General features: G+C 35.0%; 1 protein-coding gene and 1 long non-coding RNA gene across 6 annotated transcripts in view; one reads left to right on the forward strand and one right to left on the reverse strand.

Moving 5' to 3' along the window:
• LOC146003493 (uncharacterized) overlaps positions 1-12,539 on the forward strand; it is a 319,461-nt gene that overhangs the window by 216,380 nt on the left and 90,542 nt on the right. The window contains exon 3 of the long non-coding RNA XR_014443825.1: positions 6,398-6,465. This is a non-coding gene — a long non-coding RNA (uncharacterized LOC146003493). The remainder of the gene's footprint in view (positions 1-6,397; positions 6,466-12,539) is intronic.
• Positions 1-12,539, reverse strand: part of GluClalpha (glycine receptor alpha 1) — a 214,783-nt gene that overhangs the window by 44,144 nt on the left and 158,100 nt on the right. For 2 of the 5 annotated variants that reach the window (XM_083141753.1, XM_083141757.1), the window contains 2 exons: positions 8,456-8,586; positions 1,653-1,723 (listed from right to left, as the gene is read on the reverse strand). In XM_083141753.1, the coding sequence (XP_082997879.1) occupies positions 1,653-1,723; positions 8,456-8,586 (202 nt within the window). Of the gene's footprint in view, positions 1-1,652; positions 1,724-2,257; positions 2,323-2,976; positions 3,045-8,454; positions 8,587-12,539 lie in introns of all 5 variants that reach the window. The other 3 variants (XM_083141769.1, XM_083141761.1, XM_083141774.1) reach the window with 3 other exon arrangements.

The following is a 12,539-nucleotide window of genomic DNA, read 5'->3' on the forward strand; positions in this document are numbered from 1 at the left end:
AATGTACAAATTAATTACATGTAGAGACAATAAATCGGTTAAATTATCTGCAAATTTCCTAATAGACCAGTAATAGTACACCATTATGAAACAAATAATGAACTTATTGTTTGCTCTCATCTCTATAAACCATTAAATGCCTAGAAAGGGCAAATTATACTTGAATTTGCTCAAACTGCTACTGAATATTCTTTTCTCACATGTTCAGAGCATGGATGAATTTTGTCTTTTCAATGAATATCTATGAACTATGAAATATCTTCTTGATTCTGTATATACTGTAAGTCTTACCATGCATGATAATGCATAATATGTACATTTTTTTTACTCTTCTATGTTACTTGAGTCTACATTATTACTTTCCAGAATGTATAATGCATTTAGACAATAACAACATATATTTTGAAAATTTGCAGTCTGCAAGTTCAGTGAACTTACTACTAGTAATAAGAATAAATTCCAACTGAGATAGGAAACACAGTGCTGTAAATCTTGGCCACAGTGCGATGTATAAAAAATATAAGCTTGTGATGTTGCATTCTCTGATAACATAATAGTGCATTCAGAAAGAATATTGGGCACATTAGGAACTCCCTCAGGACAAGTATTTCAGAGAAGAGAAATGAAGTATGAATGGCCAGAATCAGTTGTTATTTTGTAACACAACTTACCTGCTGTTAATTTTTGTTCCTTCTCAGATTTTATGTTATAACTCAGTTTTATTCAGTTTACATAATTTATTGCTGACATCTTACAGTTTTGACACTTCGAGAAAATGCAATATTTAACATGATACCATGATTGTCTTTTGCAGCTTTGACACTAAAAATCCTGTTGGACTGAATTACTGTTTATTTTGAGTTGATAGTAAGAAGATGTTATGTACACAGTACTACATCAAAGCAGTAACAGATACAGAGGGAAAAAGTTACTTCAGACAACAGTGAACATATAAACAAGTTAGTTTACAGGCAGGGTGTAAATAGTGAGACAGGTGACAGTCAAACTAGCAAATCCAGACAGACCTAGATCAGAAAATCTCACTGAATTAAAAAACAAACTAGATCAGGTTTTAAAAAAAGACACCAATTTGGTGATGGTAGAGCCTAATTTAAGCTATGATGGAAGTGCTTTATTCTTTCGTGCATTGATGAAAAATATTTCATCTGCACCCAAATTCAGTTCTTTCAAATTATTAGTTCTCCTAGTAAAGTCATTCATAATTGTTGGTCTTGTATACATTGTAAATGTAGGCATCCTTTAGAGCCAAGCTTTAAGTGGGTAGTTTCACTTTTTGCATTTTATGGTATGTTATGGCCAAAAAAAGAAGTGTGATTCTTCTGTCTTGGCCTGTCTTGGCAGCCCACAGGTAGACAGGTGACATCAAAGTGCCACAACAACAATGGGTTGCCAATATCCAATTTGACTTCCTATCTTCTAGCAGATATTTGTTGTGTTCTTGTCGTTGATTGGGCACTCTAAGTCACCTGACCGAAAATCGGGCACTTCAGAAGAAGGTTGACACTCGGTAAAGAAGTTGAAACAACATGTCTAACTTTGTCTTTTTTTTGTTGTTTTTTTGGTTGTTTCAAGATTTTTCCAGTTGTCAACTTGTTAATGGCAATGAAAGCTTATGATGTCACCAGACTCACCATTTTATAATCATCTATTTTGCTGATTGAGCGAAGATAGATGTTGACAGTCACAATGGTGGGATTGTCCACTAAGTAGGAGAAAAAAGAAAACAATATGTATTATATAAACAGCGAAAAAACAAGAGCAAAAATTATTTGCATGTCTGAAACAGAAGAAGATCCATAATCTCATCAGTGACCACAACACAGTCTAACGTATGTTTTGCTGGGTAGAACTACATAGCTAATCCGGATAGAACAAATAACTGAAATAATGGTCATACAAAAAATATGATAATAATGATATGTAATGAAAACACAAAAGCTGACACGACTATATGGGAGGGGGAAAAACATTCTATGGTCGAGAGGAACTATGCAGTAAATAAACAAGAACTGCACATGCTTTGTTTCTACCTGAGTGGTTGATCGAGAACTTCAAGTATTGTAGGAGAGAAGAATAATGACGCACTCCACCATCTCCCTCTCATGCGTCGTGTTAACTTTCGTGCAAGATGGTCATTATTCTCCTCGAGAGTTTTCGTTTTAAAAAAAATACACTGAGATTAAAAGTACTCTAAGGAGCAGGAGATAGCTTGCATTTTTTCTTGCTCAGGACTTACCATGGTAACATCATCAATTTTTGAGATGCTTCTTACAAATATGTTGACAACCACAACTGCAGGTCCTAAGAGGTGTAAAAGAAAAGTATAGTTAATGTTTCCTTATTCATTCTATGTTTCTCAGTCAGGGAAGCAAAATTAAAAGCTAAAATCATGTGCTGCTATGCCATTTCATTCAACCAGTACAGCAGAACATCCAGGCAAACTATTTGTGCGCATGCCTGCATCTGCTATCTACTCTTGCATTTCATGTATGGACAGAAAAAAAAATGGTTGTAAAGGGGGGAGGGGGAGTGTCGTTTTGGCAGCACAACTACATGTGTTGTTCTGGGTGTGAAATCTAATGAGGATTTGACATTTCCGATGACAAAATGAGATCAATCGAAAGGATGATTGTGAAGTGGCTAAGAAGAAAAAAATAGGCTTAGCAGTCAAACAAGCTATGGAATGGGCGCATTCACTTTGGAGTTTTTTGAAAAAAATTAAAGAGAACTGTAGCCAGACAAAAATCAAAAAAGGAGATAAAAACAGTGTTCTTTTTCCACTACATAATACATTACCACCTTTACAGGAGACTGTCTGAAGTCAGTAGATTAGTAAAGTTACAGCTGCATTTGATGCTATTCTTCGCGTGAGTCTAGCCTCATCTCTCGATCTTTCGTATCATTTTTCTTAAATGATAATAAACGATTTCTTAGCAGAGCCTGCCATTCACTTACCATCTTGATGTCACTAATAGTTGCAATGCTTCTGACAAATAGGTTAACAGTGACGATTGCAGGCCCATCTAGAGGATGTGGTAAAAGAAACAATCGATAAGCAGGCAAACACACTTTATCCAATAACTCTTTTCTAGCTGTCTGTCAAAAAAGTCAAATTTTTATTAAGTAAAAAATTACTTAAAATGTAACTGTTTGAGTATGTTTGAATGGGGAATTTGTATCTGATCATCAGTGTTTAAAAAAATGTTTATTTTTTTTAGATGTTATCATGAAATACTAGGTCATTCAAATATGACCACGACAGATTTTTTTCTCAAACAACCTGCCAAGCACAGCATTTGTGCGTCCTTTGGAGAATAGAGCCACAACCCCCATCCTCCCTCCCACGCAGGTTAGAACCTGCTCAGTCATGTCTGAGAGTTGCTAGAGTGATGAGCAAACAGAAGGTGCCGTGGAGCATGGAACAATGCATTGTGATCAAATTTCTCGTTGGAGAAAACGTCCAGCCATCTGAAATTTTGCAGAGTGTGTGTTTGAGTGGTGTAAGTACTTCAGTAAGGGAAGAGAGCACGTGGAGAATGAACTCCATGATCGACAGCTGCGAACATCTGTCACCCAGACCCAAGAAAGTGCAGAAGACCCGTTCGGTAGGAAAAGTGATGGCAATGTTTTTTTGGGACTGTCAGGGGGTTATCCATGTAGACCTTCTTACAGATACCAGAACAGTCACTGCAGCTTATTACTCAGAACTCCTGACAACAGAAGTGAAGGAAAAGATCCGATCCAAGCGGAAGAGAGGTGGAAAGCACAGTCTCATACAGCCAAAATAACTATGGCAATCCACAGCAAATTGAAATGGGACCTTCTGCCACACCCACCATACAGTCCTGATTTGGCCCCAAGAGATTTCTACCTATTTGGAAGGCTTAAATCAGACTTGCAAGGCATGCGGTTTGTGGATAATGACGCCGTCATCAGCAGTGTTTGGGAGTGGATACGCAGCCAACCAAAAAACTTTTATGAAAATGGCATTAAGATGCTTCCAGAACGTTGGAAATATGTATGGACTCTGGAGGAGAGTACTTTGAAGGATGACATGTGCAAATAAGTATTTGACAATAAAGGATTTAGTAAAAGAAATCAGTCCCGGTCATATTTGAATGACCTAGTAGAATTAATTGCAATAAGTGTAGTGTAACATGTAGCTTTCATGTATAATATGTATGCAAACACATTGTTTGGCACGTGTATACCATATTGGCTTATACTCTTTGAAGTTAGAACTTAAACATCAATGCAATAATATTAGTAACTTCGTGCTTTTAAAGATATGTAATTTCATCAAGTGAAAATATAATACTAAAAATATGTTTTTGATTATTCTTTTTAGAAGAATATTATAACATCATTAGTGTGAAAAATTACTTGTAAGTTCCTAATTTTAAGAAGTAGATACTCGAATTGCATATAAAGCAATTATGTAAATTATTATTATTGTGCTGAAAAAACCTATACTGTACTAACCAATTGACTACTGTGGATGTGTAAAAATCTTGGCAGACTATCCTTGAAATCACTGGCATTTATATTCAATACCAACAATAAAATGTACTTCCATTCTGATCACAAGAAGTACATTTCTTATATTGGTATTTGCCTTATAATGGAGATGTGCATACACACATATCAATAACACTAGTAACAACTACCTTCTTTCAGGTATACTTAGCTTTAGATTTAGTGTTTCTGAGGTGACGATATTTCTGAGTGCTTTCTTCAGTTTGAATGAAAGTTTCCTACCAAGATTTCTGTCTGGTGGTTTGATATCACAAGTACACACCCAGTCTTTAGCAGTGATACTTACTGGCTGTTATAGTTTCTGTGATATTGGACAGTCTTGATATAATTGAAGTGAACAAGGAATGTGTTTCAATTTAACTAATAATACAACAGAATTTTATGTACTAAAGGTAGATGATTCAGTTTTGAAGGAGTAACAGTTGTGGTTATGATAAAATATGTGGTCTGCCCACAAATAAACCAAATTTTGCACATTAAAATTTTGTTAAAGTTCTTACAACCCGCACAGCCTTGCTCCATCCAGGATAATTCCCCCATTTTTTATTCTGGAACATAGCGTAGATCACTTGGCATGTCACATGGCATGTTTTATATATATTTTTTATCTCCCTTTATATGCAATTAGTGGCTTTTAAGGATGGATTAAGACTTGGAGAAGAATTAAATATCTGCAATACACATCTGTATAATACAATGGTAGGAAAGAGTCATCTTAATATTTAGATCGGAAAGAGATGGATGAGAAGTGACATATGACTAATAAAATTTTCATGGTACAAGAAAGAAAAAAAAACAGAAGAAACTTCTTATTTCCTCGTTAAAATTGCATGGCGTGAGCTCTTTTATTCATACCTGTTTCTTCAGAAACTTTGCAGAAAGTTATGCACCAGTGTTTACGAATCGCATTACAACCTTTCTTTACATATTTGTTTTCTATTAACATGGAAGGCCATCCAGATTTGAATTTATCCTCAGTTGATATTTTGCCTGAATTGAAACATTCATGGCACTCATAACACTGTAGATGACTTAGAGAATCCTTCCTGCAAGCTTCTTTCAATATCTATAATGTTTCAGTAAAAATCTTTCCCAAATGTGAGACAAAATCTCACACATTAAAATCCTTTATTTTTCAACACTAAAAAAATCAATGAAGGGATGGGAGACTGGTTCATTCAGCCATATGTAACTCAATGGCATGGCATAACATGTTCATTCAAGTTCAAGGGTTCCCGTATGTGTAGTCCCATTGCCATGCGTCAGCTGAGTGATCTTTGCTGGAGTTTAGGAACAAAAAATTGTGGCCTTGTTTTAAAAAGTTTAACAATGTTAATATCCCATGCCAGTTTGGAATTTGTCTCCCACAATATTTTAAGAAACAAAAAATTGTGGCATTGTTTTAAAAAGTTTGATTTCTCAATGGACAGACATTGCATGTTTCAGCATTTCAAGAACAATGTTAATATCCCATATCAGTTTGGAATTTGTCTAGAACAATATTTCATGAACACCTGATAAGAGGAATCTGAAAATTTCTGAGAACTAAAATGGATGGAAGGTTTTTATTCCAAATGGTGACAACTAGAATGAAATGAATTCTGGTAGAATGGGGGTAGTTAGAAGAGAATATAATGCACAGTTATTTATGTTATGATTTGTATGCAAATTACTTAATTCATCGCTACTCCTATCAGAACTCAAAACAACCTTAGGTTTCTATTCACTAATCAATTTAATTTTATTCTATGATGTAAACTTGCATCTACCTACTTGTTTAGCAATTTTCCAAAATTAATTTTTTTGCACATTATTAAAAGAGAAATAATTTTTCTTTCAGTAGGAGTAACCAGCGTGCGATTAACCAGGAAAACTGAGAAAGCCAAGTAATTTGAGGACCAGCAAAAGGTGAGGGTAAAAATCAGGAGTCTTTGTTTCAGAGTCGAGACAAAGGGGCATGTACATACCCAGACTTCTTTTATCTAGGAGGGGAGGGGGGCAAGACAAAACTTTTTTCAGGGGGTAGACAACACTTTCCTGAGGAGGGTAAGGGAATTGTGGCAATACTTTATTTTGAATTAATTGAAAGGGGATTAACATTTATTTTACATTTCAACATAAAAAGTCACAATGAACCAAATTAAATTGTTCTCCACTCGTTTTCCAGGAGGGAGAATACACCTATGCGAAGAGCAGAAAGAGTAAGTGTCACATAGAAATGTTTTTGCTTGCTTCGCTCGCAATACAGTCTTTTCTCTAGTGAGTATCAGATTTATACCAAGTGTTTAAAAACAGTTATTGTATACGTTTTATGATTAATGCTATGTGCATGGGCATTTTGAAAATCGGAAATGGTCAAAATTGGGAATGCATGTTGAGCATTTTCATGAAGATGTGAATAAGGCATGAAAGCGTAGATTTAATGGGTACAAACCCCTGTCTTCGGTTTAATAATCATTTTGCAATAATTGTATAATCAGATCAATAATTCATCAAATCCATGTGTGATTTGTAATCATTTTGAAAATATAACTTATGGTTTAGTGGTAGTCACACATGACATTGTACTTATAAAATAGCAATACATAAATTTGGGTGTATGAATAGACATAGAGCATTAATATTATATTCTTTAATTAAATTCAAAGTGTGAATATATTTATCTTACTTTATCAATTTTTTTAATGTATGGTTATTTTCTTCTTATGTATACTGCTGTGTATTCATGAGTAGTTGTTTTCACAATGTACCCTTAGTTAGCTAATCATTTTACACTTTACCCCCTGGAGATTTTCAATTTCCATGCAGCACTAAATGGGCATATATATGAGATATGTGACAGAAGGTAGATTTATATATGAAAAATTATATGTTACCACTGGATAATTTAATTTAGTACTGACCTGATATTACTTTGAACTGAAATCCATACTGATTCCTTTCAATATCAATATTTGAACATTTTATCAATTTAAATTACAGAAATGTTGCAAGTTCACTATCTGTATCTGTCTGTGAACAAGTAGCAAAAATAAGTGTGTGTATTTAAGGCAATCAAGTTACGTGATTAGTTGTTAAACAATTTTGTTACAGAATTAATGAATGTTGTGATACTGTTAACTAGTTATGTCGCCTCAGTGGTCGAATACATTGAGTGTTGTACTCAAGATCTCACTACCAATGTTTCCAGGTTGGAAGCCTTGCATAGGCATATGTGTTCCTTCGTGAGTGTCCCTTTATCAATTTTATTTTATCATCGTTCATCCTCATTATCAAGATTTGTCTTTACACTGACATAAAATAAGGAAAATATAAAAAATCCATCGAGTTTCATTAGTGATTTTAATACTAATTTCATTCGAGTGGAAATTGTCTTCCAAAGACTTTTTATATAGTGTTTTCAGATCATGCCAGGATGGTACCATAATTGCTCTTCGATGCTTGCTTTGGTTAGAAACCCTTTCCTGTTTGCTGTTTTTTTATTATTATTATTATTTTGTGCATATCCATGTAATGGTTAAATAATATGGAAAAGGTAGAAGAAATCTAGCAAATGAGAATGTTCGCAGACTCTTCCATTTTTGTAGGTTTTGCAACATCCAAAATTAATTGAAGTTGCCATGGAGAATATTCTTATCTTGTAGAACCATAATGTACAGTCACGGACACTTCTGGATTGTAACAAATCCATTGACTTTCAATGGGACTATTACAACCCAGAATTGTCCGTGACTGTACCAAGATTCTTATTTGTAATCTGTGCCATTAAAGTAACTGAAAATACACCAGCTACATACAATGTTTTCTGATACCTAAGATTTAAGCTGTGGTTGGCAAATAACATTTGACATTATGTATATAGGTCACTGGAAAGGGAACTATTCATTCATTGGCCTACCTGTGCCATTAACGCCTGAAGGTCTGATTCTGGCATCATAGCTTCCAGGGCCCAAAATTTGATCCAAAACTTCTTTTTCTTTCTCACGGAAATTGGTCACACGACGGCGAGTACCTGGTTGGTTAAGTCCCCTGAAACAACAAAAGATATTTTTGAAATGAGTGATGTGTACTTGTATGATGACTTCATGTGCATGATATGCTTAATGCTCATGATAACATTTCAATGATTTATGATAGTAATGTTTTTTCCCCTAGTTCAGCAAATACCTAAACAAATAATCACAGTACTATAAATAAATAAGATACGCGTATATACAAGAAACTAAGAGAAAATGTAAAGAGAACAATATAAGCACACACTAAATAAATGTGCAATAATCATACACATAATATTTAATAAAATATTTGACTATTATAATTGTGATTAATTGTTTAAGAATCTCATCAATATACTAGTGCTATTTGCATTATAAAGCTTCATTATATCGAACATGCAGGGAATTCACTACAATATTATTATCATTAATAGAATCATCATTGTGCAATTGAAAGCTGCCTTGTAGGCACTGGCACTGTTGTTTTCAAGTCATATCTCTTATCCAGAATGTTCAAATGTTCACTCTGTGAGGTGTAAGGGCTATTTTAGGGATGTGTAATGGTAAATCGATTTTATGTGAAAAAATTGAGTGGCTTTAGGAGTGTGTTGGAAGTGTGTGGATCAATCACTGTCTTCCATCAATGGACTCTATTGCTAACACTGGTATCCTTACCTGAAGGGATGTTATCTCATCATTTGTAGTGTTGGGTCGAGTACAGGATAGATTTTAGATGCTTATAGCATGGAAGCACTTTCGAGGTAACGTTTATTAGGAAAAGTAGCTTGCTATGATGGAACCTACCATCACCAAAAGTTTGTTGAGATTTTGCTTCCGTATAAAATATCTATCTACTTCTTGCTCATTTTTGATATTTCCAAAGTCCAGTTTAGTCTATATTTTCTTTGAGCAATAAAATTCACAGGACTTTCAGGACTATTACGATTTGGTAATAAAAACTCTAAAACACATCAAAGTGTTTGGATGGGATGGAGAAACGAAAATGTTCCAATTTTTTTTTAACCATGATAACTGCCGTGAATTTAGAGCTATTTAGCTGAACTTTTTATAGCGACTGCACACTATAAACGTTTATTAGGTGATTAAGGACAGTTCTAAGAGGATGTAAAATAAATTTAACACCTAAATGATTGTAATTGAGACTTTTGTGCAGGCGTTGCAGAAAATTTGTGAGGCATAGTATTGGGATACGTAATTTGGTTCTGACGAATAGTCAGTTGTTAATATTTATACATTATACTTATACTTTTCTTGGAGAGATTTTTCAACATACCAAAATTAATCTATGTGGCTTCTGTGGTTCATGAGATATTTGCAAGTCATGTGGTATATGTAGTTCAGTCAGTGATATACCTAGGCACACCAGAATTTTGTTAAAGGGGGAAGGGAGAGGCATTAACTGCTGAGAGAGAATTTTTTGTGCAACTATAATCAGCGCTTGAAATGGAAATAGCTAGCTGATGAATATTTGGTTGAGCCTTGGAGCTACCTGGCAGGATGCTCCTATGGCTTAATATGGTGACAGTGAGACAGCTGGGGGGATGCTTTGCGAAAATTTTGCTGGCTGGAATATCATCTCCCCGCATCCACCCTCACTTCAGGAACTAATTATAAAGAGGAATGTGGGGCAAAATAGTTATATTGCCATATTTTCTTCAGGAGAATGAAGTCTATAAGGGAAGGGGTCTTACCTTCAGTGTGCCTATAGTCAGTGGAAGAAATTGAGATGTTTTTTCTAACCGTGTGTTAGGCAGAGCCATAGCTACAGGAACCCAAGGGGGCTGTCGTCTTAGGCGCCGAACGAGCAAAAACAGAAAAGATTGTTGGAAAAGAGTAAACAATCGGCGCGCTTTAAAAATACTGGCACCCTATTAAATCGATATTATTGTCAGTTTGCAAACAAACAGATCTAAAAAAAATCGCGTCATACGATTTTTTCATGGTGATGTGATGTATATAGGGACGTTTTGAAAATCGAAAAGGCCCAAAATCTGAAAATACGTGTTTGGCGTTTTTATGAAGTGATTATGAAGGTGTAGGCAGCAGACAATGTTTGCATTAAGAAATATAACAATATTCTCACTATTGAGATAACAATTATAAAAACATAACTTCGTTAGGGTGTTCTATTATATTTAAAGATATGTGCATCATATTTACAATCTAGTTGGAAATACTATTTTATAACGAATCTCTATATGCTGTAATAATTGCACTCGATATACTAACATAATAACGAATTGCAAATTAACCAATAGAGCAGAGGAATAAATAATCCAAAATGTGCATTTCGAATCTCTTGAAGAACAATTTTGTCTTATTAGTGAGCTTTTGCTCCATTTAAGAAGCAAAATGTTTTTGTTGTAGAGGAGCAAAGGTCCTTGAGATTGAGACCAAATTAATATAATTTTTCCTATACATCCTTTATGCGGTCTGGGAGTAGTTGTTTGCGCACGAATATTAGTGCGTGGGAGTATCGTTCAAGGAGAATGGCATTTGTCCCAAGTAAAGATAGAGAGGGGGGGGGGCTTTTCTCTCCCCGGGCGCAGAAATCCCTAGCTACTACGGCTATGGATTTGGGAAAGCCTATTGTGAACTTTTCGTCCATAGTCTGAATTTTGGAATAACCAGAAACTGTGATATGAATTTAATGCTTCTTTTTTACTATGTTGTGATAGGTGGTATCAAGTTTTTGCCACGGAAACTTATGAAATCATCTCGCGATTGCGTGTGCAAATGTTTCAGGCTGAAAGAAGGATCATCCTTTCTGAAGTTTTTTTTCCTCTCTCTCGGCTCCACATTTTGTACTTTGAAAACAAACTACCAACAACATTGTTCGAAAATTGGAATCTGTTATTGTTTCTTTTTTTAGTACACCTGAATTCAATTCAATTCAAAGTTGTTTTTGATGCCATTATTAAATGTTTTTTATTACTTTAAATTATATACGAAGAAGTCAAAGACAAACTTGTAGAGCAGCGAGTTTTAATTTTTACATGTAATTCTTTTCCGGTCTAAAGAAAAGCACAAAACATCGACCATGCGATTTGACGGACTGACTACGCGTCACCCAACGAAAAGACCGCTAAGCAGCGTTGCCAGGTCAGATTTTTACAAATCGGGAGATCGTCCCCTGAAAAATCAGGAGATCTGCTTAAAAAATCAGAAGAACTAATAATAGCGGATTATCAACGTTCTGGTGAGGGTTTAGAGTGGGAAAAACTTTCCACTATCATTATTGAACGTTAATTATTAATTTTTGGAAGTCAAAAGATAAATTTATTACTGTTATGTTAATACAAATTTTATTATGAATTTGCACTTCAAGGGTACCCCCTTAATTCACCTAAGGTAAAGGTACAGTTTTCCCAAACCAGTGGCGATGATCGGGTGCCAAAACTGAGGGGGTGCAAGTATTGCCTCCCCTAATCACCGGCACTGCCCCTACAAATTGCAAAAAGCAGTGAAAATCCGACCTCGATTTTCTGTTCATCTCTCACAAATGTTCTAAAATAAATTGCTGTGACTGTGTGTGGATTTATGTACTTAGCGTTCAAAGGTTTATGGAAACACTTCGTGATTTTTGTGTTAACTAAATCTAGAGCTTCAGCCACTACGCATTCGAGGATATATTTTTAAATGCTCTACCTGATAACACCTTAGATTGCTTTTATTTAACAATAGCCAAAGTTACGGGATGTAAGAAAACCCAAACTTTTTTAACAACGCATTCAAAGCATACTCGCATTAATGGTAATGGAGAAGGGCAATGCCTTAACCCCCGAAATATCCTTGAATTAAAATTTTTCTTTCAATCACGGAAGGTAACCAACCAGTATTAGACAGATTTATTGATTGATTTGATTTATTTTACTTCGCATCTGCCATATTTGTCTAATCGTAAAGATGTGAAATTGACGAAGGGACACTCACAGAGAGCACCCAAGCCCAGTATCAGACATGTCA

The sequence above is a fragment of the Lepisma saccharinum genome, chromosome 1 (assembly GCF_977018435.1).
Source record: "Lepisma saccharinum chromosome 1, izLepSacc3.1, whole genome shotgun sequence".
Lineage (NCBI taxonomy): Eukaryota > Metazoa > Arthropoda > Insecta > Zygentoma > Lepismatidae > Lepisma > Lepisma saccharinum.